Genomic DNA, 16,885 nt, shown 5'->3' on the forward strand with positions numbered 1-16,885 from the left:
CTCTGCTGAGTCATCTCGCTCATCTTCACCTTCTATCTGTCTATCATCCGTCCGTCTATCTGTCTATCTATTGCTGGTCTTCATCTTCCCCCCTCTCCCTACAAGCCAAAGATCACCAGGAAGAGGGGTCAAGTAAATCCACCTGCTTGGCGAGTTCCTAAGATAAGCGGTTATCCAAGTACTTTTGAGAAGGAGAGTCACAGAGGTAGGAGTTCACAGACTTTCACCCAGACCCCAAACCCAACTGATGGGAGGTGAACCCCACCTTCCCTTCCTCTTCTGAGTAACAGTTACCAGGTTCAATTGGAACACGTATTGTGGGGCAGCTGGGTGGTACAGTTGGTTAAGCATCTCACTCTTGGTTTCGGCTCAGTTGAGATCACTCAGGGTCGTGGGATTGAGTCCACTGTTGGGCTCTGCAGTCAGTGTGGAGTCTGCTGTAAGATTCTCTCTCCCTCTGCCCCTCCCCCCTAAAATAAATAAATAAGTCCTCAAAAAATGTGCATAGGGTAGGTGTGGAGAAGCACATTGAAGCCGCAGCAAGGGCGGCTTCTACCCAGCTAATCCATTTCATCTGGAATTCTACCTACTGAACGCGTCCACAGGCCAAAGAGGGTATGCTGGGAGGGGATGCTGGGAGACGTTGGAGCGCCTGACCGGGAACTTGCAAGTTTTTTAGTAATGTCTGCACACAATGTGGGACTCCAGCGCCAGGCCCCAAGATCAAGAGTCAGACACTCTGCTGACCGAGCCGGCCAGGTGCACTAGTTTCACAACCGGCTTGTGCATGCCACGCATGCTGGGGTTCCACGGGGACCTGTCAGCCACCTAGGCCATGCAGATTCTTCCCGTGGTGGCACAGCAGCAGCAGCAGCAGCAGCAGCAGGAGTCCTGCTTCCTCAGGGCTCCTGTCCTCCTTCCTCCGCCCACATTGACACTCCTGTGGAGCGAGGCTGACACGTCACTGCACCTACCTCTGAAAGTCACGTCCGGCCAAGCGCATCGGCTAGATATCAGGCTGTCGCCAAAACTGGGGACGATTCTTTTTTTTTTTTTCCCTCTGGACTTAACATCTTCCTCAGGAGAGCACGCAGCGCCCAAAAGGAACTGATAAATTTGGGGAGGAGGATCCCTTGGCTCTGTGTTCCCAATGCCGACCTTACAAACTCTGGTCCTGCGAGCCCTGGGATTTTGTCGCGGGGGGTGACTCACGTAATTACCGCCTGTTCCACGGCACACTTGGAAACGGAGGTTCGGTTTCCTTCGGCTCTTGCCAGAGCTGCTTACGAAACGTATCTGGTGCCGGGGCCCACGGCCGGTAAAAATACCAGTTCACGCTTTCCCCCGACACACGTCGTTACAGGCTAAGTTTAGCCCCTCGCCCGCCTGCGGCTCGCGGCTCACCTGCTCCTAACCAGCAAGTCTCCTCTTTCGCGCCTCGGGCGCCCGGCGTCCCCGCGGGCAGCGGCGACCTCTAGAGAAGCGGACGTCAGCGGTCCGAGACCGTGTTGGGGAGGCCCGACGGCGGCCCGCGAGGACCCACGGAACGGAGCTTCGTGCTGGGTCCAAGACAGGCGCCGGCGCTTCGCGGGGCGCTCTTCGCGCTCGCAGGGCAGTAGCGCGCCGGCTGCGCCGCGGCCGCCGTCCACCCGACACCCGCCGGCGGTGCCCAGCGCCGCGCGCGCTTCCCCCGGGCCCAGCAGGGTCGCGCCCCGCGCTCCGGCGTCCGCGCAGGCGGGACCCGGCCATTGTCGGGACAGGTGCCCACCGGCGGTCCTCCCCGTGCCCGGCGCCGCGCGACCCACCGCGCCGCGCGCGCCCGGGCGGTGATACACACCCCCGGCCCCGGGTCCCGGGCCGGACCACACCCGACCCGCCCGCCGGAAGGACACCAACAACCGCGACCCCGCCACCAGCCGCGAGCCCCTGAGCCGCGCGGGACCCGCCTTTAAGGAAGGCCCGCGAGGGGCGGGGCCTGCGGGCGCCGCGACGCGCTGACGTCAGGCCCGACGGAAGGCGGGGCGCGTGCGGCGGCGGCGGCGGCGGCGGTGGCGGCGGCGTCCGCTCGGGTACCGCGGGCATCTCGGCCTCCTCTTCCGCGGCCTCCTCGCCGTCCTCCTCAGAGGCCTCCGCGGCGCCTGCCGGCTTGGCCCCCGCCGCCCCCGCCCCCGCCGCCGCCGCCGCCGCCTCAGCGCCCTCCCGCGCCCGCCGCGCCGCAGCCATGGGCCCGCGCCCGCCGCGCCGCCGGGCCGAGGGCAGCTGAGGCGCCGCGCGAAGATGGGCGAGGGCGGAGCAGGGCCCGAGCGCCAGCCCGAGCAGCCCGGGCGCCCCGCGCGCGCCCGCCCGCGCCGCCGCGGGGATGCCCGCGCCCGCCGCCGCGCCCTGAGCGCCTTTGTCTGCCGCCCGCGCCGCCCGCCGCACCACTGGCCTCGCGGGCCTGCGCCGCGGCCGGGGGCGCGCCCATGAAGATGGAGCCGGGCCGGCCGGCCTCCCCCGCGGGCGGCCCGTGCCCCGACGCCGAGCCTGGCGGGCCCGACCGGCCGGGGGCCGCCCCCGCCCCGCGCCCGGAGCCCGGCCCCCCGGAGGCCGCGGCCTGCGCCGATGCCCGGGCGGACCTGAGCGCCGGGCGAGCCCCGGGGCCGGACGCGCGCCCCGAGAGCGCCTGGGCGCCTGCCTCGGGCCCAGGCACCTCTTACCTGCTGCCGGCCCGGGCCGCCCGCGCGGACCCCGGCCGGCAGCTGCCGGAACTCGGCCCGCTTCTGTCCTGGACTGAGGAGCCAGCGGATCACGGAGCCCCGGTTCGCCCGGAGAGCCCCTCTCCCCGCGTGCAGGGTTCCAGGCACAGCCGGCACGTGAGGGGCGAGGCCGACTTCTTCCCCGGCTTCCCCTCGCCCGCGGTGGGCGAGCTGACGCTCGACGTGGGTCCCGGGCACCCGGACCGGCCCTCGGACTTGAGCCAGACCTGCCCGCTCCCGAGCGAGCCCGCGGCGTGTCCGGAGGACGGCCCCCGCCTTCGAGCCGTGTTCGACGCCCTGGACGGCGACGGGGACGGCTTCGTCCGCATCGAGGACTTCGTCCAGTTCGCCACGGTCTACGGGGCAGAGCAGGTAACCGGGCGGGCGCCCCCGGGCCCTGCGTCGGGCCGGGGCCTCCGCGGCCCGGCAGCGCGCGCTGTCTTCGCTTCTGTCGGCCGCTCGGCCCGGCTCGCTGACGTTCCGCTCGCGGGTTTGGGGAGACTCACTCTCTCTCCCTGCCCCTCCCCCCGCCCGGTCCTCCCGAGCCGCGCAGGCTGCGTGTTTGCCCGCGGGGGGAGCTCCCGGCCACGCGTAGAGGGGCCCGGGTCGAAGGGCCCCGCAGTGAAGCAGGGCCCAGCGAGTCCCCGAGCTGAGGGTCCTGGGCCGCTGGGTTGAAGGCACCGCAAAGGCCCGAGCGCGGCTGGCCGCTGGTTATCGTGCGAACCGACGCCTGCTGCTCTGAGCGCACTGGGCGGCGCGGCGGGCGCGCCTTTGGCCTCGGCTGCTCTTGAGCGAAGGCGGGAAGTTTCCGTGCTACCCCTGAGTGCGGGACGGAAGGAAACTGGCCGCGGAGGAAGGGGCGCGGGAGCAGGGCGCAGAGTACCAGGAGCCCAGCGCCGTCCGCGCGCCGCCTCCTGCGGGAGCCAGAGGTGCAGACAGGTGACGAGTGCACAGTGCGGTGTGTCATGGGTGGCGGGCGGCCGCTGAGGAGGGGTGTCAGGATCAGTCCTTGGCCTGGATCTAGCTCCTGGGGAAGTTTGCGTTGAGAGAAAGGTGCTCACGCAGGGTCGCGGGAGACACTGCAGGGCCCCTGGCACGCTGATTTGCTGGTGTTCGCGTTGCACTGACTGCAGACACTTGTAAGTGGGGGTTCGAGTGCACAGTGCCGTCCAGCCGCGAAGGCTTCAGGAGAGGAGGTGCAGTTCACCCCCTGGTATTGAGGGTGTGGTTTGTGACCTGCGGAAACCTCCGTGAGGGATCCTCGTACCAACGGGTATCCAGGGCGCCGAGCTGTCCGGGTGAAGATGTGGGCCCCCCCTCACGGCTCCTTGGGCTGAGTGGTCAGCCCGGGAGGATGGGCATGTCCCTGTCGGCCCGGCGGGGTCAGAGCTGCTTGTGTTTGGTCTGTGGGGAAGACATTGCTGCGACGGCCCCACCTCCCAGTCTGATGGGCACAGAGCTGTGTGCCTGACCGCGTGCCCTGTGGGCTGCACGGATTGCGACTGCTGGGCCAGTGTCTTTTCCTGCTTTTCCCTTGTGCCGCTGGCCTCCAGAGCACCGTGGGCATCCTCGTGCCTTCTCTCCAGACAGAGCCTTCCTCCGCACACCAGTCACAGCTGCTAGGGAGGTCGGCCACTTGTTCTTGTTTGCCCGGACCTGGCTCTGAGACCGCACTCTGTGGCTTACGTGAAGCTCAGGTGTGTTTTCTCCGGGTTGCCACTGTTTCTGGGGCGGTAGTAGGCAGGGTTTGTTTTTTGTTTTTTTTTTTTTTTAAAGATTTTGTTTATTTATTTGACAGACAGAGAGATCACAAGTAGGTGGAGAGGCAGGCGGAGAGAGAGAGAGGGGAGGAAGCAGGGTCCCTGCCAAGCAGAGAGCCCGATGCGGGGCTCGATCCCAGAACCCTGGGATCGTGACCTGAGCCGAAGGCAGAGGCTTAACCCACTGAGCCACCCAGACGCCCCAGGCAGGCGTTTTCCATCTCTCCCTGCAGGCAGGGACTGGAAGCCCGGGACGGATAAATAATTTCGCAAGCCCTCATGCATGGTCTGCGCTCGAGCAGGGATGAGCTCACAGCCTTGTGGTGGCTCCCAGGTTACTAGATTCGGTCTCTGAAAATACTTCCAGAGTTTCGTGTTACAGACTCCCATAAAGTCCTTTTCATTTGAGAAACACCTTTTGTAACTGTCCGTGTTCATCACAGTGGGAAAAAGCTTTCTTGTAATCACCAAGTAGAAATGAATCGGAATTCTTTGCTCTGATAGCTCCTGGTGGAATTTTGAGATTTTATTTATTTACTGTGGGAAGAGGGAGCGAGAGCGTGCACCGATGAGGGAAAGTAAGAGAGGGGGAGGGCAAGGGAGGGCACGGACCCTGGGATCATGACCTGAGCCGAAACCTGAGCCACCCAAGTACCCGTCTCCTGGTGGAATTTTATTTTATTTTATTTTATTTTTTTAAAGATTTTATTTATTTATTTGACAGAGATCACAAGTAGGCAGAGAGGCAGGCAGAGAGAGAGGAAAGGAAGTAGGCTCCCTGCTGGGCAGAGAGCCTGACATGGGCCCGATCCCAGGACCCCGGGATCATGACCCGAGCCGAAGTTAAAGGCTTTAACCCGCTGAGCCACCCAGGTGCCCCTCCTGGTGGAATTTTAAATTTGGGGGCAAAGCGCAGGTGACTTGGGGTTTGGGGGGATGGCTGTGTATGGGGAGATCTGTGGCATCCCCACCCTGCTGTCTGAGACTGCTCTGGAAGAGGCGGTCCTGGGCGTGATCGTCTCCGTACCTGGACTTGGACAAGCTTTCTGGGAAGGTGGAGGAGAGTTCTTGCTTTGGAACGGATATTTTACAGAGTGATGAGGGGTTGGTTTTTGGGCCCGTGTGTGAGCTTTGCTGGCCTTTATTATGACTCAGGATTGCTTTTTCCAAGTCTGATGTCAGAATGCATTATAGAGGAGCTAAGAGAAAAAATACTGTCCGATAGTGGAGTAGTTTGTTTATTTTTAAAGATTTTATTTATTAGAGAGAGCCCGTGTACATGTGCCGGAGCAGGGTGGAGGGCGAGGGAGAGGGAGAAGCAGACTCCCTGCGGAGCACAGAGCCCTTTACTGCCGCCTGAATCCTAGGAACCCCCCATCTTGACCTGATCCCAAGTCGAGGCTTAACCGACTGAGCCACCCAGGTGCCCCGATAGTGAAGTAGTTTTAAAGAAAACTGAGGAATTCTACCTCGTGATGAGTATTTTTAAACTTTTAAAACGAAAAGCCTTGAACACCCCAGAAGTAGAGGGAGCAGTTTAGTGACACGCCCATCCCAGGCCGCCGCACAGTCTCCGCTGTCTCCGTGCCTCTGCGCAGCCCCACCTGCGCGTGTGTGGGAAGCGTGAGCCTGACCGAGAACCTCGCGGTCTGCCCCAAAGTCCACGTCTGTAAGAGATAAGGGTTCTGCCTGAGACAGCCAGGGTTTTCAGAGGCCCTGGGAAGAGATAAGGTGGGTAACAGCAGCAACGACCCTAAGTCTCTGTACTCTCCGCTGTGAGATTTCAAAATACGGCATGCGTGAGGCTCCCAGGCTGGTCACGTTACCGTTCTTGATGACAGCAGCTAGATTGTTCTCGGTACGGTCAGGTACACAAAGGTAGCATGTTGAGTAACCTGTGTGTGAAGGAGGAATTTTAAATTATTGAGGCCGATTACCTGAATTTTTCATGGCAGCAGCTCCTACTTATAAAACAGACGGCTGCTGTGTCCGTCTTTCTTTAGCCGTGTCATGGTGTGTGGGGGTCCCCTTACATCATCTGGCGGTAGATCAGATGTGGGGTAATGGGACACGGGGCTGGCGGTAGTCAGCAGAGGGAAGGAGAGGAAGGACTGTGGGGCAGTTTTCTCGTTGCTCTTGCTGGGACAGGACTTTGTGGTCCTAGCCACCCAGGTGCTAGTTGCCAGGTTGGGATAGGTTATTTTTAAGACCTCAACCATTTCTGAAGAGTCTTCATCATATTACCCCTTCATACCGAGAGGGATGTAGGAAAGAATGTTAGGGTTCAAAGCCGATGGCCAAGAAAGAATTCTCGAGATGCCTTTGGCGCAAAAATGTGGTTTTGTTTATTAATTTATTTATTTTTAAAAAGATCTTATTTATTTATTTGACAGAGAGAGATATCACAAGTAGGCAGAGGCAGGCTGAGAGAGAGGAGGAAGCAGGCTCCCTGCTGAGCAGAGAGCCCAATGAGATGCGGGGCTCCATCCCAGGACCCTGAGATCATGACCTGAGCCGAAGGCAGAGACTTAACCCACTGAGCCACCCAGGCGCCCCCCCCAAAATGTGGTTTTGTTAAAGCAGGAGGCCAGGACCCGTGGGCAGAAAGCTGCACTGGGGTGGTGACGAGTGGCCCATTATATTACTTTCAAGTTGGGAGGGGGTTAAGAAAAGCTTAAGTCTCTGAGGAATTTTGGAAGCAAGGTTTCCAGGACCTTGAGGGGGCTAGCCTTGTTGGGTAAAGGTCATTTATTACCGTCTAATAAAACCTGAGTCATGAGACTCTTCAGGTGTGTGTCGCAGTGGGCCACGTGCTTGGGGGATGATTGCCAACATGTATCTCAGGGGTAGAGATAAAGGGAGTTTCCAAAGGAGTTTTTGTATGTTAGAGTAGACTTACAGGGTGGGTTGGGGGGTGGGGAGGAGGTAAGAGGGGTTGGGCTAGGATTGCCTTTGGCCCTCAGCAGTGTCAGCATCGAGGCCCTGGAGGAATGTCACTCTGCATGTTTCAAGGACTTGTCAGTGGGGTTCTAGGTAGTAAGGAAATTTTATAGTTTTTCTTCTGCCGTTGTTTCCCACGTCAAGAGGGCTGATGCTTTTGTAGCTGTGACCAGCTCATCCTAAAAGGATTTGTAAAGTCAAGTCGAGGAGCATTGTAGGAAAGGATTCGTTTCTTTTGGCTTTCTTTTTCTTTTTCTTTCTTTTTTTTTTTTTTTAAGATTTTTATTTATTTATTTATTTGACAGAGAGAGATCACAAGTAGACAGAGAGGCAGGCAGAGAGAGAGAGAGAGAGAGAGAGGGAAGTAGGCTCCCTGCTGAGCAGAGAGCCCGATGCGGGACTCGATCCCAGGACCCTGAGATCATGACCTGAGCCGAAGGCAGCGGCTTAACCCACTGAGCCACCCAGGCTCCCTGGCTTTATTTTTCAAAGGAATTAATAATCATAAAGATTATCTCCACATTTTGAGATTACGCACACATACATGTTTCCATCTTGATAGTCTCTGATCCTTTCCAGAGCACCTACACATTGAAATGCTGGACGCCCTCCAGTGACCTTGTAGGCATCGTCCCTTTCGGCGCTTGTGTAAGTAGGCTGCTGAGGGAAGTGTCGATGCTCAGGTCTCCCTGCTTCTGCATCCCGCACCCCTGCTGGTGAGCAGCTGGAAGTTCCTAGGGACAGGCAGTGTCCTTCCCGTTTCTCTCCTAGCCTTGAATTTGAGTGTGAGTGCATCTGCGTGAGAGAGGGAACGCACACAGGTGTGGGAGCCGGTGTGGGGTGTGTGCGCGGCTCTGGGTCTGCGTGTCGAAGGAACTGCTGAAAGGCACGTGACGTTCCTTTCCGTGCTTGGATCACACACAACTTTGTTAGTGTCTTAAAATGGCTTTTTTCATATTATAAAAGTAATACAGGCTTATTATTAAAAAATTGGAAAATGCAAAGTGATATAACATGTAAAACAAAAAAATAACCAATGAACCCACTGTTCTGAGAGAAACACTTTTAGCATTGTAGCGCGTCTCCTTCCAGACCTTTTTCTACACATCCCCACAGAGATTTGTACACAGCTGAGATCACTCTGGATAGAAGCGAAATTACATCACGGATGTTCATTGTTTACAAAGAGGAAACTGAATGATATCAGTAGCAAAGTGAGAGAAATCCTTTGTGATCTCACTTCCCAGAGATAGCTACAAAGTATTTAAATGTAAATTAATATATATGTCATAAATGCTTCATTGCACAAAAACGGTCCAAGTCCCATCTCTCCTGTTGGGAATCCACTTTTTGACCTGTCTTTTGAAATTGGAGATCTCTGATACCAGTTGCCTAAAGGAAACCTAAAGTTTAGTTTTTCCAGAAGGATTTAGAATTGCAAGGGGTTACTCCATCATAGGATCTGACATACAGGAGGAATTTAATTCCGTGTAGACCACCCAGATCAGGCTGTCAGTGGCACCAACCCGATGGATTGCTTACCTTACACTTACTTTAAGTTCTGGAAACAGGGTCTAAACATCTGTTAAAATTGAAATATTGGGGGCGCCTGGGTGGCTCAGTGCGTTAAGCGTCTGCCTTCGGCTCAGGTCATGATCTCAGGGTCCTGGGATTGAGTGCTGCATCAGGCTCTCTGCTTGGTGGGGAGCCTGGCCCCCACCACCTGCCTCTCTGCCTACTTGTGATCTCTCTCTCTCTCTGTCAAATAAATAAATAAAATCTTAAAAAAAAAATTGGCCAACTTGCTCTAGTAATGCAATAAAGACATTGCAATAAAAAAAAAATTGAAATATCGGGCAGAAGAATTAGGGATCCCCTGAACACTGTTATGTAGCCCTTAAAAGTGAGAATGACAGTCCCAGAAGTATTTCTGATTAGTGCTTCTGAGACGAGGAGAGTGGTATATGTACCACAGCTTTTTTTTTTTTTTTTAAAGATTTTATTTATTCACTTTGACGGAGAGAGATCACAAGTAGGCAGAGAGGCAGGCAGAGAGAGAAGCAGGCTCCTTGCTGAGCAGAGAGCCCAATACGGGCCTCAATCCTAGGACCTTGGGATCATGACCTGAGCTGAAGGCAGAGGCCCAACCCACTGAGCCACCCAGGCGCCCTGTATACCATGGTTTTAACTATGTAAAAATTACCCATGTGGAAGAGTCTTGAAGGAAACCCTAAAAATTAGTTCTAGTTGTTTGCATGTGTACATGTGTGTATTGGGAAGCTGTATTTGTGTGGCGCGAGAGGGTCTGTAGGAATGGGGTTGGTTTCATTTGAGGTACTGGCCAAATTTTGTTAATGTTAGTGATTTTTATTTTGTCTTGGAAAGTAGTGCCTATATATGTATTATAAATTTCAAACAGTATAAAAAGGAAATCTGGTAAAAAATTCCATTACAATCTTTAGAAATAAAAGTTACACTATTTTTTAAGAAAAAGATTTATTTGACATAGAGATCCCAAGTAGGCAGAGAGCCAGGCAGAGAGACAGGGGGATGCAGGCTCACCGCTGAGCAGAGACACCCCCCCCCCCAGTGCGGGGCTCGATCCCAACCTGAGCCAAAGGCAGACGCTTATTAACACTGAACCACCCAGGTGTCCCCCCGGCCTTTTTTGAAGATTTTATTTATTTTATCTGACAGAGAGCAAGAGAGGGAGCACAAGCAGGGGGAGTGGGAGAGGGAGAAGTAGGCTTCCCGATGAGCAGAGAACCCGGTGTGGGACTCAGTGCCAGGACTCTGGGATCGTGACCCAAGCCAAAGGCTGACGCTTCACCTACTGAGCCACCCAGGTGCCCCAAAAATTACACTCTAAAGATAAGATACTTGGGGTGCCTGGGTGGCTCAGTCATTAAGTGTATGCCTTCAGTTCAGGTCATGATCCCAGAGTCCTGGGATCAAGCTCTGCATCAGGCTCCCTGCTTCATGGGGAGCCTGCTTCTCCCTCTCCCTCTGTCGCTCCCCCTGTTTGTGTTCCCTCTCACTGTCTCCATTTCTCTCTCTGTCAAATCTTAAAAAAAAAAAAATAAAGATAAGATACTTATATGTTTTAGATCAATTTACAGAATACATCTAAAGAAACTCAGGTTTTCCAGTTAATTTTTTTAAAAGATTTATTTATTTATTTCAGAGAGAAAGGGAGCCAAGGGAAGGAGCAGAGAGAGAGACAAGCCGACTGACTCCCTGATAAGCAGGGAGCCCGACGTGGGGCTCATTCCCAGGACCACGAGATCATGACCTGAGCTGAAACCCAAGTTGGATGCTTAACCCACTGAGCCACCCAGGCGCTCCTTTAATGTACTGTCACAGAACATTGAATTGACATATTCAGATGCTTATCAAAGACAGACTGTCGATCCGTGTTGGTGTTTGGTGAAATGCATAGTCTAAGAGTGTGATTCTTGACGGCTGCCTACGAGGTGGGCGTTGTGCTTTCCTCAGTGTCTCCTAACACAAGTAACTCTGAGAACTTCTGGGGAAAAGCACGGCCCTGCAGTTGCAGGAGTGGAGACCAGTAGATAAATGATTCAGTGTCGTGGTTGGGGAGGAAAAGAAGTTTTTCCAGAAGGTACAGTTTTGTGTTTCTGTCGAAATATATATTTTTTAAGATTTTTATTTATTAATTTATTGGGCAGAGAGGGAGACAGTGAGAGAGGGAACACAAGCAGTGGGGAGTGGAAGAGGGAGAAGCAAGCTTCCTGCTGAGCAGAGAGCCTGATGTGGGGCTCGATCCCAGGACCCTGGGATTATGACCTGAGCCAAAGGTGGATGCCCAACCATCTGAACCACCCAGGTGCCCCTTCCATCCAAATATTTAGGCAATTTTAGGCAAGTTGGTATTACTCTGGTTGTGATTTTGTGGTGGTCTTGGGTTTGTCATAAGTTTCAAAACCAGAGCGAGTGTTGAGTTAACATCGAACGTTCTGTCTGTGCCGCTCGGACAGGTGTTCTGGCTCCTTGTCTCTAAGCCTCTCTTTGGGCAAGCTCAGTCTTGGGCTCACAGTGGCAGGATTTGAACGGGTGCCACCCCCTCCTCTGCAGGGACATATGTGGGCATCTGGTAGTGTGGATGACACTCAGTGTGAGACAGACTGAAGGGCCAAGTAACATTTTAGCATTATTGGCTTGAATAGAGCATGATGACCAGTGTCACAGTAGGGCAGAAGCCCCTTATGCACATAGTGTCTGTATGTTGATGACTTGAAACTCTAGATACTTCTAAAATTGTAAAATCTTAGCTGTTTCTAGTTTTTTTTTTAAATGCTAGCTAATTTTTAAGAAATATTTATTTGTCTATTTTAGAGAGGGAGGGAGAGAGAGCACGTGTGTGTTGGTGCGTGTGAGCATGAGTGGGGGGAGGGGCAGAGGCAGAGGGAATCTCAAGCAGGTTTGCCGCTGAGTGTGGAGCCCAGCGTGGGGCTCCATCCCAGAAGCCTGAGATCATGATCTGAGCCGAAATCAGGAGTCGGGTGCTGAGCCAAATGAGCCACCCAGGCACCCCCCCCTTTTCTTTTGAATGCTGAAATCTGAGAACAAAGCCTAAGTAATTTTGTTTTTCTTTTCTTTTTTAGATTTTATTTATTTGACAGAATGAGAGAGAGAGAGTACGCACAAGCAGGGGGAGTGGGAGAGGGAGAGGCAGGCCCCACTTTGACCAGGTGGGGAGCCTGATGCGGGACTCGTTCCCAGGACCCCAGGATCACGACCTGAGCTGAAGGCAGATGCTTCCCTGACTGAGCTCCCCAGGCTCCCCCTGCTAAGTAATTTTCTAAAGACCTGTGCCTTCGAAGGATTTAAGAATATACAGCTCTTGGGATTCTAGTTTGTTAAATAATCTATTTTACTTTTTCTTTTGTTGGATGATTAAAAAATTTTTTACCAAAGTTTTAGAGCCTTCTGTGCCCACAGCTAAATCTTCATGCTGTAGTCAGAAGTGAGCTCAGTGCCAATAGCCCTGTTTGCGCTGGGGCGACGCGGCATTGGGAGCTCGTCACTGATGTCAGTGTCAGAGGCTTCACGGAGTCATTGTTCTTTTTCATTTCACATCATTTGTTCTGGTTTCTCTTTAAGCAAGTTTAATCATTTTAGGCTGTGCATGATGGGTGGCACCTGTTTGGCAAGTCTGTTTATAGGTAGGTGGTTTATGTGTTTGGACAAGAGGAATTGTTCGGCACTGTAAAGACCGTTATTGCACTAAACCGTGGGGTAACAAAATAATGTGCTTGGCATTTTACTGCCATGAGCAAGCTAGGGGCGTTTGTAAACCTTTTGTTTTGATTAAGCTGCCTGCCAGCGAACTGATTAATCGTACACGCACACACACGTATACATACATACATATATGCACACACATATATTTTTGCTTAATGATTATATTGTAATATTAAATTTCTTATCTGTATTTATTTAGAAGACTGTTTTAGAGAGTGTGTATGTGTGAGTGTGCACGAGCAGGAGGGGCAGGGGAGGAAGAGAACCCCACATTGGGCTCCCTGCTCAGTGGGGAGTCTGCTTCTCCCTCTCTCTCTGCTGTATGCCCTGCTTGTGCTAGCTTTGTGTCAAATAAATGAATAAAGTCTTAAAATCAGAAGAAAAAAGACAAAAACCTGGTAGAAAAATGGATAAAAAATATGAAGACGTCCCACAGGAAGAGATACACAAGTGGCCAGTAAACATGTGAAAATACGCTCACGCTCATTCACGATGAGAAAGACGGATGCAAATTACATCACTTAGATGCACTTCTCCCTCATCATGTTGGCAACAGTGGAAACGCTTGAACACATTCTGTCGGTGAGGCTGTTGGGAAGCCGACGTGCCCTCATGTTGCTGGTGCGGGTGCAGAGTGGTACAGGCCTCATTATCAAGGGGGGTTTGCAGTATCTGCACACACACTGACCCTTTGGCTTGACTGTCCTACTTCCAGTGATTTACCCTGAGGATGTCCCTCCACAAGTAAAACGTACCAGATACACAGGTGTTCACTGCAGCATTGTCTGTGAATGAAATATGGAAACTGTCAGTGTCTGTCCAAGAAGAGCGAGGTCTGTTCACGGGATAGGGTGCAGCTGCAGAGCTAAAGGGGAAGGTTTGTGCACACTGGCAGGGAGGGAGGCCCAAGATGCAGTAAGTGGGAAGAGCAGACAAGTCCGTGTGCAGAATCGTGGTGAGAAAGAGTGGGTGTGTGACCCTCTGCTGGGGGGCTCCTAGAGGAGTCAGACCAGAGAGTGAGAAAGGGGAGGGGAGGTCAGGGGAAGGGCTGGAGGGGAGGTCACGCTTAGTGGGAAGTTGGAAAAGTCCCGGAGATGGAGGACGGTGACAGTCGTCCAACACTGTGGACGTACTTCATATCGCAGGCTGTAATCTTTAAAATGGTTGGTTTATCACAATTAAAAAAGAAAGAAAGAAAAAGAAAAGAGGGATCTGAGGTGCAGAGCCCTAAGTGTGGGACTTGGCTCAAATGAAGAGATTTGATAAGCATAATTAAGAAACCACACCTTATGGGTTGCCTGCGGGGCTCAGCCAGTTAAGCATCTGACTCCTGATGTCTGCTCAGGTCATGATGTCGGGGTTGCTCACTTGCTCTCTCAAAGAAATAAATCTTAAAAATAAAAAAAAAAACAAAACAAAACAGAAAGGAAAGAAACCACACCTCAGGGGACCTGATTGGCTCAGTCAGAAGAGTGTACAATTCTTGATCTCAGGGTCGTGAGTTCGAGCCCCATGCTGGGTGTAGAGATTACTAAAAATAAATAAACTGTAAAGAAGAAAAAAGAAGGAAAGAAACAAACCACACCTGATGGCCCCCAGACCGGGCTTTTCCTCCTCACCTGTCTTCCTGGTTCGGTGATCCTCAGCTCATCAAGGTTTAAGAGTCACTGGCTCCAGGACAGGGCTGGGCCGGCGGGAGCTGGCTGTAAGGAGGTGAGGTGGAGGGAGGAAAGGGAGAAAGCAAAATTACAAAGAAGAGGAAATGAATGCAGGAAGGATAGACAAGGAACTAATTTAAGTAATTTACCCAAGTGGGTGGGGACAGGGTTTATGGTATATGGGAGGGAGAAACTTGTCTGAGTCTGTGTATCTTTGCCTTTTTTTTTTTTTTTTTTTAAGATTTTATTCATTTGAGAGAGAGTGTGTGCGTGTGCATGGGACAGGGGGAGGGTCATAAGGAGAAGCAGACTCCCTGCTAAGCAGGGAGCCCGATGCAGGGCTGACCCTGGGATCCTGGGACTCCGGAATCTTGGCCTGACCTGAAGGCAGACGTTCAACCCACTGAGCTGCTCAGATGCCTCTGTGTCTTTGACCTTGGGTCATCCAGATACTCCATGTATTCAAAAACAAATTAAGATAACGATGATAGAAAGAAAACCAAATTGAATGAACCTGGAAGTATATCGAATTAATAACATAACCACATGGGAAGGATTAATTCAAGTCCCATGAACACAGTACTCTGTATACCTTTAGCGAGTTGTATTCAGAAGAAAAAAAGAGCTGCAAAGAAACTTATCATGAAGTAGGCTCGTTAATAGATCAACACTAGTTCTGAAGTCACTTTGGGTGTGTGTCGGATAGAACAAATGCGTGTGCAGGTGCTGGGAACCAGGCTTCTCCAGCAGAAAGGGTCTAAGTGGTATGGAGAAGGTGAAGGAGAACCCTGTTGTCTTGGGATTTAAACTGAGGGTATCAGTAGGAAGACATGATGTAAAATAATCAAATAATCTAGCTCTGTTCTCAGAGAGGGTCTAGGAGCAGTGACATTAGTAGCAGTGGGTACACCTAACCCCCAGATCATGGTTGCAGACACCATTCCCCACTAAAGGAACCAGGGATCCTCAGAGAAATGCCTTATTTCAGGTTTGAGGTGGGCAAAATTTAATGTGAGCCTGGATTATCTTGTACCAGAAAGCAAGGAAGTGTTCAGAAATTGATGGGGACATGTCAGAAATGGAGCAGCTTGAATGGGTTCCCAGTGGGCAAATCTGGGACATTGGGAGTACCAAAAGAGAGTAATGATGATAAGGGTACATTGAGTTTAAAGTCTGTGGCACACACAGTCCTGGTGACGGCCCAAAGGCGCGTGGCTCCTTACAGACCTTACTGACAAATGGGCTCCAGGGTAGGAGGCGAGAGACGTGGAGGTTCGTGTATTGTTTTCCTGCATCGGTGTTCTGTGAGACCAAGGTAATCATTGATTCGAGGGAGGATGGCCAGTGGTTGTCAGAAACCACGGTGTAAACATTTGAGGGAGGAGACAGAGGGAGCTGCGTTCCAGAGTGTCATTCCACAGATGACGGAGCCAAACGGAAAAGGAGAACTCGACAACAGACGGGTCTGCCCAAGTCCGCTTGACCGCGCGTGATCTGCGCTGACTTCCCAGTGATGGAGGGTAGGGGTGTGGTGGGGCGGGCGGCATTGTTTCTGACGTCGGGTAGTGAGAGAGAACGTGACAACCCGGACCGCCAGGCACTCGACAGTGCTCTGGACGCTTGAAAATGCGCGTTGTAGAAAGGGCTGGGGACTCTTCCAGACAGAGGAGGGGAATTGTGACAAGTAATACCTGGTTCTCAGTTAGAAACTGGATTAAAAGGAAGCAGAACTGCTGTGAAGGCCGCTATTGGGGTAATTGGGGAAATTTGAAGACAGATGATTACCTGAGGTCAGGGGTGTCATAATGGTTTTATGTAGGACGATGGTCCTCATTCCTTGGAAGTACATGCTGGGAGCGTTTAGGGAGGCACGGCGATGTCTGAAGCTTAGTTATGTTTGAAAAAGATCTCATTTTTAAGTGATCTCTGTATGCGTTGTGGGGCTCGAACTCACAACCCTGAGATCGAGAGTTGCACCATATACCGCTTGAGCGGGCCAGGCCCCCCACTGCAGCTTAGTTGTAACAGTTCTGCACAGAAGTGCAGGCGTGTAGAAGGCGATGGGAAGCAAACGTGGAAGGACATTAGTGATTGGTACGTGTAGAGGAGGGATAGCAAATGTCCTTCGAATTACTCATTTTTGAAAATTTTTTAAATTTTATTATTTTTTTTATTTTTAAAGATTCTATTTATTTATTTGGCAGACAGAGATCACAAGTAGGCAGAGAGGCAGGCAGAGAGAGAGGAGGAAGCATGCTCCCCGCTGAGCAGAGAGCCCGATGCAGGGGCTCGATCCCAGGACCCTGAGATCGTGACCCGAGTCGCAGGCAGAGGCTTAACCCACTGAGCCACCCAGGCACCCCTCAAATTATTCTTTAAATTTTACAGTGGATTTCACATATTTCAAAATAAAAAGAACTAACAATGTGGGAAGTGCATTGATGCTAACGTGTACTTTGTCTTGTAGTGTATGTTAGATCGTGCGGCTTTTATGGATCTTAAAAGTAACCAACAGAAAGCAAACACC

The 16,885-nt window shown here is 52.5% G+C and overlaps 1 protein-coding gene across 5 annotated transcripts in view; it reads left to right on the top strand.

The window, feature by feature from the left end:
• The first annotated feature begins 1,962 nt into the window (after positions 1 to 1,962).
• RAB11FIP3 (RAB11 family interacting protein 3) overlaps positions 1,963 to 16,885 on the top strand; it is a 76,897-nt gene continuing 61,974 nt past the window's right edge. For 2 of the 5 annotated variants that reach the window (XM_047712948.1, XM_047712951.1), the window contains exon 1: positions 2,157 to 3,107. In XM_047712948.1, the coding sequence (XP_047568904.1) occupies positions 2,463 to 3,107 (645 nt within the window). In that variant the 5' untranslated portion in view covers positions 2,157 to 2,462. Of the gene's footprint in view, positions 3,108 to 16,885 lie in introns of all 5 variants that reach the window. The other 3 variants (XM_047712949.1, XM_047712950.1, XM_047712952.1) reach the window with 3 other exon arrangements.

This window comes from Lutra lutra, chromosome 18, assembly GCF_902655055.1.
Source record: "Lutra lutra chromosome 18, mLutLut1.2, whole genome shotgun sequence".
In the NCBI taxonomy this organism is placed as follows: domain Eukaryota; kingdom Metazoa; phylum Chordata; class Mammalia; order Carnivora; family Mustelidae; genus Lutra; species Lutra lutra.